At 35.5% G+C, this 12892-nt stretch overlaps 1 protein-coding gene across 1 annotated transcript in view; it reads right to left on the bottom strand.

Moving 5' to 3' along the window:
• TMEM67 (transmembrane protein 67) overlaps positions 1-12892 on the bottom strand; it is a 31768-nt gene that overhangs the window by 16930 nt on the left and 1946 nt on the right. The window contains exons 2-11 of the mRNA XM_075144593.1: positions 12483-12571; positions 10925-11018; positions 8814-8913; positions 8293-8362; positions 8118-8192; positions 6827-6889; positions 5579-5733; positions 5354-5462; positions 3659-3745; positions 1573-1638 (exon numbers count right to left, since the gene is read on the bottom strand). Of these exons, the coding sequence (XP_075000694.1) occupies positions 1573-1638; positions 3659-3745; positions 5354-5462; positions 5579-5733; positions 6827-6889; positions 8118-8192; positions 8293-8362; positions 8814-8913; positions 10925-11018; positions 12483-12571 (908 nt within the window). The remainder of the gene's footprint in view (positions 1-1572; positions 1639-3658; positions 3746-5353; positions 5463-5578; positions 5734-6826; positions 6890-8117; positions 8193-8292; positions 8363-8813; positions 8914-10924; positions 11019-12482; positions 12572-12892) is intronic.

Consider the following 12892-nt stretch of genomic DNA (forward strand, 5'->3'; position numbering starts at 1 on the left):
GGCAATGGGCACAAACTGAAATAGGAGGTTCCCTCTGAGCATCAGGAAACACTTTTTCACTGTGAGGATGACTGAGCACTGGCACAGGTTGCCCAGAGACGTTGTGGAGTTTCACTCCTTGGAGATATTCAAAAGCCGTCTGGACACGGTCCTGGGCAACTGGTTCTAGGTGGCCCTGCTTGAGTAGGGGATTGGCCAAAATGACCTCCAGAGGACCCTGCCAACCTCAACCATTCTGTGATTGTGTGAAGAAATTAAATGTGAAAGTAGGTAGTTTTTTGCGTATGTGAACATGCAGTCTTTCATAGCACGTCCATCATGTTTTCTCCAAAACTGTAAGAAAAAAAAAGTGATGCATACAATCCATGAAAATAATTACATTAAAAAATACCCAGTAAGTCAATATTTATTGGTATTTGTATTTAAACCCAGTAATATTAACTGTTGTTAATACTTAACAACAGGTTCTACAGACTCAATATATCAAATACATAAGATTTTAAGTATGAAAAAAAGAATAACCATACTCGAACAGTTCAATGATCCTAAATAGGAAATAAGTTTCCGTTCTACTGAAATATGGATTAAACAACATTAAACAATATGCAAGTGTAAAAATATTTAACAAAGAATTGTCAAAATTTTTTGGTAAACACTTTAGTTTTCAAGGGCTAAAGCTTTGACAGCTATTACACTACAAGACTTTCACACCACCCAAATAGCAGCCAGGGTTTATATAATTTTACACTGCAACACATCATGTGGAGAATGGTTTTGAATGTAGATGAGTTAATAAATAATATTAATGGATATATAGGTATTAGATGCTGCACACATATAAGGAGTTTTATAAAAATAAAGATGTTATTTCTCCACACCCCTGCCAAAGAGACTACCACCTCCCCATTTAACACGTAAGTGACAAAAATTAATGAAGCTTTATTGCTGGCAGAACCGTGTCTGTGGCTGACTGAATTTAGCACCTAAGTATACACAAGCTCAAGTGCTCTATCCCCTCTCCCTTTCCTGGTGTTTAGTAAGGGGTGAAAACTCCAATAGTTTTTCCCATAGTTAAGACAGCTCAAGAATCTCTTTCCTCTGATGAGTCATCTGTTCGATTAAAACTTGCCTTCAGTCTCTGTACTGAATTCACTGAAACCAGGGAATACATTAAAGAGTTAATGGGGACAACATACAGGCATGGCATGATTGCATATGCCTTCTTTCCATATGAAACCTGGCCAAAGATGGAGGCAGGAAAATTAGAAGTTACAACGCAAAGTATATGACTGTCAGAATTCAGGCATTGTGTTCTCCCACTGATAAGTCAGCAGCCTCACTAGTACAAATGCCAGTTCAATTTATTTTGATTATCCTATGTAGTAAACAAGTTTTGTGATGTATAGTTAAATAATTTAAAAAACCACATTTATTTCAACAGTTTCACAAGAAAGAAGTCCATGTTGCAGCTTATGGCTAAACTCCAAAGGTCCTTCAATATGCACTGAATTACTGATGATGTATAAAGCAACTTAATTCAAAATTCAGAATAGCATTTTATCTCTTACTTACACTTTGCTGGTAAGTTGTTCCAAATGCATAAGCTGCATTCAATTTAGTATGGGTATCAGGACAAAGCTGAACAAAACATAATTATAATTAGGTTAATTCAAAGGTATCATTTTCTCACATGAAAATATTCACAGGTACCCCACGCAGTTTATGTATTCACATAAATTCTCACAAAAGATATTGTGTTCTATTTTTTAAGGAGAGAAGGATTGATTTTGAAGAGTAACCACCATTATTTACTCTACTAATATTGGTGTTCTTAAAACGCTGGTTTAGCTTATTCATACTTGCATAGTATTTTTCAGTTCCATCACTGAAGTTGAAATCTGTGGACAACAGCATCCAACCAGGCAAGAATAACTTTTCAGGGGACTGAATGTTCAACTCACTGTGCTGCCTCAAGCTTTATTTGTGGCTTCTGCTAAATCCAAGAATCCCATGAGAAAAGAACTCCACATTCATATTGCCCCCTTTCTCTTAAGCTAGCATTCTCAGAGGATCAAAGTTATCACAGCAAGTAACAGATTTTTTTTTTTCCTTTTTCAATGTAACTTTTACATTTTCTGCAAAGAACAAGTCATTCTAAGCAGAACCAAGAAAAATGGGCCAAATTTTAACTAAATGAACATGGCACTTGGAGGGTATAGCCATTTTCCCAAAGTGAAAATCAAGTCTAAATTTACATAAAACACAATTCTATTAGCGTGCAACTGAAATTCTGGGAATTGCTAAAATTATGCATTGAGGTTGCTTTAGTACTGCGATGTCTTATCATCACACACAATCTATTACATTACATAAAAGAGGCTTTGAATGGAAAAACTATTCCTTTCCCATTGATTTTTGATAGCTACTAAAAGCTCTGCATTTAGTAAATTAATGTGTCCCAATAAACCTTAAAATCTATGTCAGAATGAGTAATTTTCTATGCACAGTAATTGGCTTAGTAACCTGTTTTCTCAGACACTAGTTTTCCTTAAAATTTGAGAGGCAGACGCAAGACAGTTCATCCTGAGACAAAACCAAAAGAAATAGCAGTCACTATCTAAATTCTGAATGTCAGCTGCTCTTCTGTAGATACTGGAGCATTTGAAGTGATGTGCTCCAAGAGCGACATGAAGAGCCTAGAAAAGGGGACAGACAATTCCCAATTGTTCTTGCTATTCTTGCTATTGTTGCCAGCCTAGGGAATTGCTGAGAGTGCCTAGATCACCACTGGACTGCTAAACAAATTCTACTCTGTAACATGTTTCGCAGCTGCCAGTTTCTGCTAACTGTTAGGCTAATTACTATTGTGCTTTCCACTTGCTTCTTCCTTGCGTTTTTCACACCCTATACAGCATCGCACTGCTGAAGTAGAATGTGCGTGTGCCACTGAAATCTGAGGGTAGAGTGTCCAAGGGTACTGTGAATCCTCTAGCCAGTGTTCCCCAATTCTATGTAAAGTCTCGCAGCAAGTTTTTGTAACTTTCTGTTATGAAAAAAACAGGCAGATGCTGACCAAAGTGTGTATTTTATATTAAAACCAAAAGAAATAAACAAACAAAAAATCCCAAGAGAACTGAAAGGAAATGGTGTGGTAGATCAGTTTTCCTACCTCTCTTGATAGTGACATAATCAACTGATTTGCTTGGCATCCCCGTAATGTGTGAAAATAGGTGACAACATCCAGTAGAGACATATTGCCAGAATTTTCTATAAATGTATGTGGACTGAGAGCTAAAGAATATACTTTTCTCACAAAGAAAAGGAGGGCTAATAATAAATTATATATATGGGTAACTGTATGCTGATTGGAAGAAAGAGATAGTTGGCTCTAAATGACTACTGCTGTTTTTCAGAGCTTTCCAATATTCCAAATTCATATTGGTCCAATGGATGAGGGCAATGTTGCTGAATTTATACTTCTGATTTTGTAGAGATCATCATGAGCAGGAATCAAGGGCTATTTTCCCTAATCTAGCTCAATGGTTATCTTATGAACTGTCACTACTGTAGTAACCAAACTCTTGGCTTTTGTCTTAATTTGGCTAAGGGCAATCAGAACGTTATGGTATCAACACAAGATAATTAAAATCAAACGTACCTGTAAGATGCCTCCTTCCAAATTTTGCCACTTAAGAAAGTTTCCTGCTGCATCAAATGAGGCTGCAATAAATTGCAGCTTTACATCCTGATGATGAAAAAAGATAAAGAAACAATGAAACTGCCATAAAATGGACACACACATTTTAGGGACTGCTGTCTCATCATTTGATGCTTCCCTAAAATGCGAATAATGCTTCATTTTTTCCCTTTGATTTTTTGTTTTTAATCTTGGTTTTGGTAGTTCACTTTTTTTCCAAAAACATACTTCACAATTCTACAGCTTCGTTGGTGACATAGAAAAAGTTCCAAAGGAACTTCTATGCAGGCAGACATGCCCTAAATTAATCAGAAATCTTGCAGATTTCTACTGTATACCAGGCTGGGATCTTGAGGGCTTCCAGGATCTTCAGTGTTAGAAAGAATAACGAGTATTTTAGTTGTTAAAACAGAAGTTGCGTTGCAACATTGTTTAATTTAAAACACAACCTTTTAGAATATGGCTGAAAAAACGGATTATTTTATTTCTGAGTCAATAGGAAAACTTAAGATAAATTTGGCAGTATAACCGACAAACAGGTTATCACTAGCACTATTTACTTGCTGTGATTAGCTTAGCCTAAATAAACTATTCCAGTTATTCTAATTTTGCAATAAATCTGTAAAATAAAACACATTACTGTTTGATTTACTGTTTGATTCCTTCTTAGAACTGTGGCAGTCAACAAGCTACTTAAGGAGTCCATCCCTCCCAGGGATGGATACCTGGCTTTGTTAACATTGAAAGGATTGTTTTTCCTCACCTCTTTTTTTTTTTTTTCCTAATTCACTGTAGGAACAGGAAAAGGCTGGAGTAACAGGCTGAATCCATCGCTGATACAACTCAACTTGTAGAGATTTGTAACAGAGATATTAAGGTTGGTATAAATGAAGTATGGATAGAAATGTGTGTGTAAGCACCAGAAGCAACAGAAGGAAAGGGTTAAAGATCGCATAGCAATAATGAAGAACGCTGTTCCCAGCAATAAAGTTAAGAAATGGGTTCTGATAAAACCATGGCACAGACAATTTGTCAGCAAAAGATCACCAGGAGAATGGCAGCAAAGTTACAGTACATCGCATATACCCCTCTTTGCAATTAGCTCACCAGGAAAACTGACAAAAAGATATATATATTTCAAACAAGGGAAAAAGACAAAGACCAACTTTACTTCAGATTTATGGATACTGAAAGAAACAAGACTCTGAAGCAAAGGATAATGCCAAAACAACTATTAACTGCTAAGAGGTATAAAAGATTTGTCTAATTACTAGTTCTTCACTGCCAATCCAGAAGAATCTTGGGGACATAATGAGAACTTAATAGCTGGCATCCCTTGTTCCTTGTGTCACACACGATTGATCCTAGTCAGACCACTCAGACGAGCACATCTTGGTCTTATGAGAATGTGGGTATGAGAGAGTGAGCAAACTAGATGTGTGAACAAGTGAGTGTAACTCAGTAAAATCATCTTACCTAGAGATTTTTTACATAAATATCACCTTCCTCTTCTGTAAGATCTCACACTGAGTTTTGTTACACTAACTGCCTAAAAATTATCTTTAGTGGAGCCATATCTGCAGTGAATCTAAACCTCTTTATGTGATTATGGCCTCTTCCAAATGTCTGTTTCCCCGTCTACTACCCAACACCTACCTTATCTGTTTCTTTAAAACTGAAGATTGTAGGGAAATGATTTGCCTCAAGCACTTGGGATGCTAATCCTGGTTGATCACCGTAATATAGCCATGGAAGATTATGCCTCCTGAAAACAATTACAGTGTTTTCTCTTAAGAAACATAACATTTTGCAAAGAACATTTAGAATAATAATTTCCATAAAACACTATTAAGAACCAAAGTTATGGAAAAGGCAGCTTACCAGAAGGCTATTGAATGAACAATGCCTAGCCTTGCTGTATTGACATAAATATACTGAAATAAACCACAGGCATCAGTACTTGAAGAACTCAATGAGTTCATATTCATTACACACATATTTCCAAGAGCTTGGCATGCTGTTAGATTGGAGTACAACTGCAGTGGAGAAACACAAGAACACAGAAAAGTATTTACCCTTCCTTTTGGTGAGGCAGTCATAAAATTAATGTTATCTTTAATAAGCCACGCCTAAACCCTCATTTTTACTTGAAAGTGATTTCGCTTTGTCAACACCTAATGTTTTCTTCCAGCTATTCAGGTTCCATATTTTTATAGGTCTGTAGATGGCAGCATAAAATCAATGCTCTCACTTTTTCAGTTTATTTTAGTTGCATCAGCTAGATGGTATGATGTGACAGAAATGTCAAAATCTGCATTTAGAAAATGAAGTAAGAATCAAAATGTTTAACATCACTTAAACTGTATGACAAAGATGACTCCATCAAAGACCTAAGACTGACAACTATAGTTGCATGCATCGTAAATATCTTCTTTTCAGTTTTAGTATCTTTTCTATTTTGCTGTTCCTAAACTATGTTGTATTTATACCATTGTTCCATTTTGGTAAACAAACACTGCCATATGATAGGCAGAAGCGATGCCTGGCATCTGTGAGCAGTGATCACTGCACTAGTATTAACTTGCCAACACGTATTGCCTTTGTGTGGGTCAGATCAGCAGTGGCACGTTACACTCGGGCAGCACCCTGAAGAGCTGAGCAGGCTGCGGCAGACAAACAGGATAAACTTAGGTAAGTGATGAGGATAGTCTCAGTTTGTAAAAAAAAGCTAAAAAGGGTGGTTCTATGGTTATCCTTCTCCACCACAAAACAGAATGATTAACTGAAAGCCAAATAAGAAGTAAAGACCAGCTGCCAATCAATAGTGAATATGTAAGAAGTTAATTTTCTGAGGGATCCCTTACTGGATATACTCAATAAAGTTCACATACCTACTGGCTATTGCAGGATTTTTTGTTACCACCATTCACCTTGTGAAGATTCCAACCCTGGAGACTTGCATTAGCATTGACTAGCGCTCAACATCCTTTCTAAACACTCTGTATATATATTTCTTTCTTACCTAGTCATCTCAAAATAAAATTCTTTAAAAATAAGCAAGCTAACTTCCAAAAACGAAAGTGCCATGCTTTTACAAAAAAGCAAACTGCAAACATTAATGAAACTCACCCAACAGGCAGAGGCTGAGGATTGCAGGTTTTTCAGAAACCATGCTGATGTCAGTGTTATACCCTGTAAATAAGGAACTGCTTCACTGTCTTTGTTCACACAATTTATCCATAACCTAACAGTCTGGAAAACTGTATCAGCTAAAAGATGCTACTTAGTTTTTTCTAAGAGGTTTCTGTCCTTTGTAAATGTCTAAATCAAACCAGCTCGGTTCAAAACACAACCATAAAGCAATAATTTGTTTCACTTCACTAAATTAGACAAAATATATAGAACAAGAGCAGAAATATTTAACCTTTGAATATGGATTCTGTGTCAAAGGAGTTTTCTTTACTGCACAAGGGAAGTACTAACGATTTCAAGGGTAAGGTGTTGTCTGGATGGTAAATTTAGCTCAGGACCAAATTTGCCAAATTAATTATTTCACAACCTGCTTTTTATAACTACTCATATCTGAACTAAACATAGCTTTCGTACATACTGTAAGCAACTGAAAAGACATGTTTTCAATAAAATATTATTTAGAAGACTGCATTTTCAGAAAATAAGACCAATATTTGCTGTCAGGAAAACTGAAGACTGCTTTTTATGCTCTTTCAAGCAGTAGCCTTTAACTTTAATTCATTTAAGAACAAACTACATTTATTGGCCACATAGCATTTCCTGAATTCAGAACTAATGGAAAATGGTCCTAACTTCGAGCAGATTTCACAACTAATACAAGTTCATTAGCTAAAACAACGAAAACGCCTTCATTCTTCTCAATAGAACGTATTTTCAATCATTAGCCAATTCAAGGAGTTCAACAATTTCATAGACAACCTCAAATTGTACAGGTGTCCATTTTCTTCTATTAGCTCTAACCGTCTGACAACTAAAAATGTCCTTTCAATCTTTGTATCTTCTTTCAAATATTTTATAAGAATACCAATTTTACATAGTAAAAAGAAGGCTCTCATGGAGTCTTCAGCATGTTTTTGTGATATACGTGTGTGTTTTAAATACTACAATTAATACAATAGACCACATACTACTTGTTTTGATACTAAATTAATGTAAATTACTTCCCTTTTTCAGTTTCCAAGAGGGCAGGAATTTTCTTAAACATATTCCATTAGAACAATGCTTGCTTAGTCTACATGTCTACACTCTGTCTTGATGCAAATTACCTTGCAATCACCATGATCAGTCAACAAACCACCACCTTTGTTTTTCAGGAATGGAATTTAAAAGACTTACTGAAAGTAAATAATGAGAGAGCTTGAAAATGTTTTAGAATAAACACACTTACTAGCTGTCCAAAACGAACAGTTGCAACTCCCTTTGGGGGTAAGCTGTCACTAGCACTGAAACACAATCCCCCAGTCTGAAAAGAAAAAGAGAAATAAAAAAATGGAAATTTATACATTTGTCAACATAACTTTTCTTTTTCTGAGCTTCAATACAATAAGCATTCTTCTACTTACTAAGAGGTTTGGGCTGCTGCAGTCACAAGACTTGCTTGTATTGATGAATGTTTGTTCACATCTTACACACCTATGGATCACAAACATGAAGAATGCACTTAAAATGTAGTTAAGTATGAGATTTAGTACTCAGTGAAAGCTGGTAACATAGTATGCCTGATAACACTGTCAGCATCTTCACTAGTTCGAACTGAAATCCAGAAGACGTTACCGATTTGTTTCTATTGTCAGTGAAGTAGAAAAGAAATGAAATTATCAAAGTAAGAATTCTGTTTCTGCTTCCAGTCCAAAGCCCGCTTGTAGTCACACGAGAGCAAAACAAACAATCAAACCAAGCCGCTGGTCGTATAAGGACTTCAGCGAACACAAAAGATACTGAGTTTGATATGGGGTTGAGGATTGCCAATTCACTGCTTTTAAAACTGTCATCCCAAAGATCCAGACTGTTCCTCAAGAACATTGCATTTAAACAGAATATGACACGTTCAAATTTATCATCACAAAAGGAAAAGAATAGTCACCTATTTCCTGATGCATCTGAAGCAGAGAACGATGGCTCACTTCCATTGCAATGTATACACAACGCTTCACTAAGTAAAATGCCATCGACACTTCTTTCCACTAAGTGGAAAAGAAAAGCAACTGTGATAAAATTGCATGATGCACAGTATGTCACGCAGGTTACGAAAAGTGTGAAAAAATAAAGTGTCTAGGCAGATCTAAAATAAATGCAAAGACTTTATTTAAAAAAAAATCAAGAGCACTACTTGCAAATAACATTCACTATAAATGCACATTCATTTATGTATATGTGCATTGTTTATAGCTATGCACATGCAGTCTAGTTTTAATGAGAAATGTAATATTTCATGTCCAGTTTTGCTGTTCCTTTGACATTTATCCTGAACCAAATTTCAAACCAAGGCTTCACGGCAAAGCTAAAACTCAAAATATCAAGTTTACAAATTACTGGAAAAAAATATTTTTAATTTTCATCTGAAATGATTCATGCAGATGTCACAAATTCAAAGTTTCAAAACTGCATCTTCCAGCAATTAAATAATTTGGCAAGAGATTTCAAGGCTAATTATAAAGAAAAAGAGATACAAAGAGAATCAAGAGAATTACAACACTAATGTTCTTTCTGCATGTTAAATTACAGAATCAGCTTTGCTCTCAATATTTTACCATAAAGGTTCAGAATGTATTTTGTAACTCTCATAAAATTTAAGGGACATGATTTGGTATTCACTCTTTTGCAGATTCCTTTTAAATTAATGATCTGGAAAAAGTGATTCTCTAGAATACCCTGTTAGAAATGTAACCAAAGTGGACATTAATAATACTTATTCAAAGATTTACAGGCACATGGAAAGTCTTTTCCATCTCGTGTCTTTGAAAATAAGGAAAACTAGAGCTCCCAAGAGCTTTTTTGTTTTACATCCTTGATGAAATTTATACTTTGCTCTTAGTTTTTTACTATGCAAGATAAACAAAAATATAGTTAACACAGACACTAAAGTTAATATTAAAATTAATTTTCTGTGCCTACTGAAATTCATCTGCAACTATTAGAGAGCATGAAGTAAGAGGCACAGATATAGGAAAGCATGTCGCAGGAAATCACAACTATAGGCATGTGTCTCAGGGAGGCATGAAATCCACTGATATTAATGCACAGCAGTTTGCTTGGCTTGCTTACGCTATTCTGTTCCACCTACTCATATATGTATATAATTCCTGTACTGCGAAGTACTGTCGTGGTTTAACCTGGCAGGCAGCCAAATACCACGCAGCCGCTCACTCACTCCCCCTGCCCCCCAGCGGGATGGGGAGAGAATCGGAAGGGTAAGAGTGAGAAAAACTCGTGGGTTGAGATAAAGACAGTTTAATAGAACAGAAAATAGGGAAAATAATAATGATAATGATAAAATATACAAAATGAGTGATGCACAATGCAATTGCTCACCACCCGCGCTGACCGATAACCAAGTAGCTATCGGTACTTCCTGGATCACGCCTACCATTCATATACTGAGCATGACGTCACATGGTATGGAATACCCCATTAGCCAGCTGGGCTGGCTGTCCTGATGATGTTCCCTCCCATCTTGTGTACCTAGCTCAGTCAGTAGGCACGGGAGCTGTCCTTGGACTAGGAGGGCACTTAGCAACAACTGAAAACATCAGTGTGTCATCAACATTCTCCTCATACTAAATCCAAAACACAGCACTAGGAAGAAATTTAACTCTATCCCAGCCGAAACCAGGACAAGTACCTACACATTATAACTTTCAAAACATTTTAATGCTTTTTCTTAGTCTATATTGACATTGTTTTTATCCAAATTTTAATGCCTCCACCCACTGCCAACCAGCTTAAAGAAAGTGATATACCAGTATTTATTTTCTGAATGTTTGCATAATAGTTTTTATTGCAATGAACAACGGTACAGAATTATCTGCTGTCTTTCAGAAATGAGGTTGAAGATCAAGAGGAATGTTGAATTTTTACATTAGATATGCAAACATACATCAGATTTCCTTTCTTATTTAACAGAAGAGCATGTCTTAATAGACTCAGATATCTAAAACAAGCACTAATATCTCATAACTTGCATATATTTCTTACCTAATATTTCATTATTGAGGCATTTACATTTTCCTTCTGCAGTTAGGCCTTTAGGGCAAGTAATACAATTCCACCCATCTTGAGTAACTCCGCTCTAAAATAAAATGTAAAACTATTATAATTTTCAAAAATATAGACATTACCAAATATCTGTGAAGAACGCCTGACCTAGATGTTATTTACTAGAAAATGTGTTCAGATACAACAACATCGATAACATTCATGAAGCTTTTAAAGATAAAAAAAGGCTAAACAACCTGGCAAAAGTAATTCCTATGCAGACATGGACTAAAAAAAGTGTTCTTAAGTTTTTCTGAATGCATTGGCTAACACCATTCAGTGAAGATAAGAGTTGATTAAAAGTGGAAGGTTTAAAAAAGATAAAGAGGTTCTACACTGAAAAAAAGTAATGGATAAACATAACGGCATAAATAGGCGTATGTGCATATAAATATACAAAAGTAATGGAAATGGAGGAGTCTTAAGTCAAGCAGCTTATATAACTGCATGGAATTTTGCACGTACCCAAACAGTTCACATCCACACTTATGTAATACCACGAAGTAGTTACACTACTAATCAAAACCATTGAGGAAAATGAAGGTAACTGCTCATCCTCAGGTGATACAGATGTTATTCCCTTCTCTGCTATCATCATTTTATCTTTGCATAAACCTTGCCATAGGATCAAAGATGAATGCCACCATTACAGGAAGGAGAAAGAAACAGCAGAATCATCAAAGCACCAATGGATATTTGTCAATGTCTTTGTCTAATGCAGCTAGAAAATGGAAAGAAGAGGGAAATTACTTACATTACCCATTAGCCATTAAACACCTAACTTATGCAACTAAACTGGTCTCTTTAGAGTTCTTCTACAGTTATGGGAGAGAAAGTAGTATTCAGGAAGGCTCTCACCCTGAAAAGTTGTGTTTGCTGGAGAAAAATTATTTCTCTATTTACTATAGCAGGAAAAAGCTGGTTAAGCCTGGTGCCTCTGACTCAATGCTGTGAATATGACGCAAAATTATAGCTTGATTTGTCAAGAAAGGTAGAAAGAACTGACCCAACTACAAAGATATATATAATTAAAGTAACATAGTAGCAGCAGCTCATTTTGAAGTAAAAAGATAAAGTATCAGGAACTAAGAAGATACAGCCTAAATATTACAATAATAGGATTTATATAAATAATCAAATAGGATACTTCTGAGCTGAAAAGCATCTTTGGCATTCTATAAAACAGTGGTCTCCAGGCAAGGATAACATAACATGAAGCAGAAAAGAAAAGCAGTGGAAGGAAATCAAACATTTAAAATACTCTTTCTTTGTCTGTGGGGTCAAATTTATAATGAAAAAATACCTGCAAAGTAACAGTAATAAACGCTTCTAAAGAGAAAAAGATTACTACCTACAAGCATGGTCTTAAAAATTCCCAAGCAAATACTATTACGCAAACTAATTTTAAATTAATGAAAAATAACTTGCAGTCAGGAGGAAATTTAAAATTTAAAAAAGCATTATTATTATGGCAAAGTATTAAAAGTTCAATACTTACCATATTTTCTGGGCATTTTTCACAAATAACGGAGGACCCACCATTACTAGAAACCATCCTGTATCCTGGCTGACATACACATGAACTACCTGAAAAAAAAAAACCAAATGCACTTTTAGTCTATATAAAACTGATTTTTTTTCACAGAAAAAAACAACACTGCTATTGTTCTCAAGAGCTCAATATAGATTATTAGATAGAGAAATAAAACATCTGAGTGAGATGTGCATAAAAATCACTTTGCTTTTAAAAAAATGTTCATGTTACAGTTTGTACAAAGATGTTTTAGGAAAATGTTACTAGGCTGACTGATATATCGGGGGGGAACAGGAACCCAGGGCTTGTGTTTTTGTGGGTTTTTTTAAACTATATCAGTTGGTCTATTAACAGATATAATCTCTCCCTCTAAG

This window comes from Calonectris borealis, chromosome 2, assembly GCF_964195595.1.
Source record: "Calonectris borealis chromosome 2, bCalBor7.hap1.2, whole genome shotgun sequence".
NCBI classification, from domain to species: domain Eukaryota; kingdom Metazoa; phylum Chordata; class Aves; order Procellariiformes; family Procellariidae; genus Calonectris; species Calonectris borealis.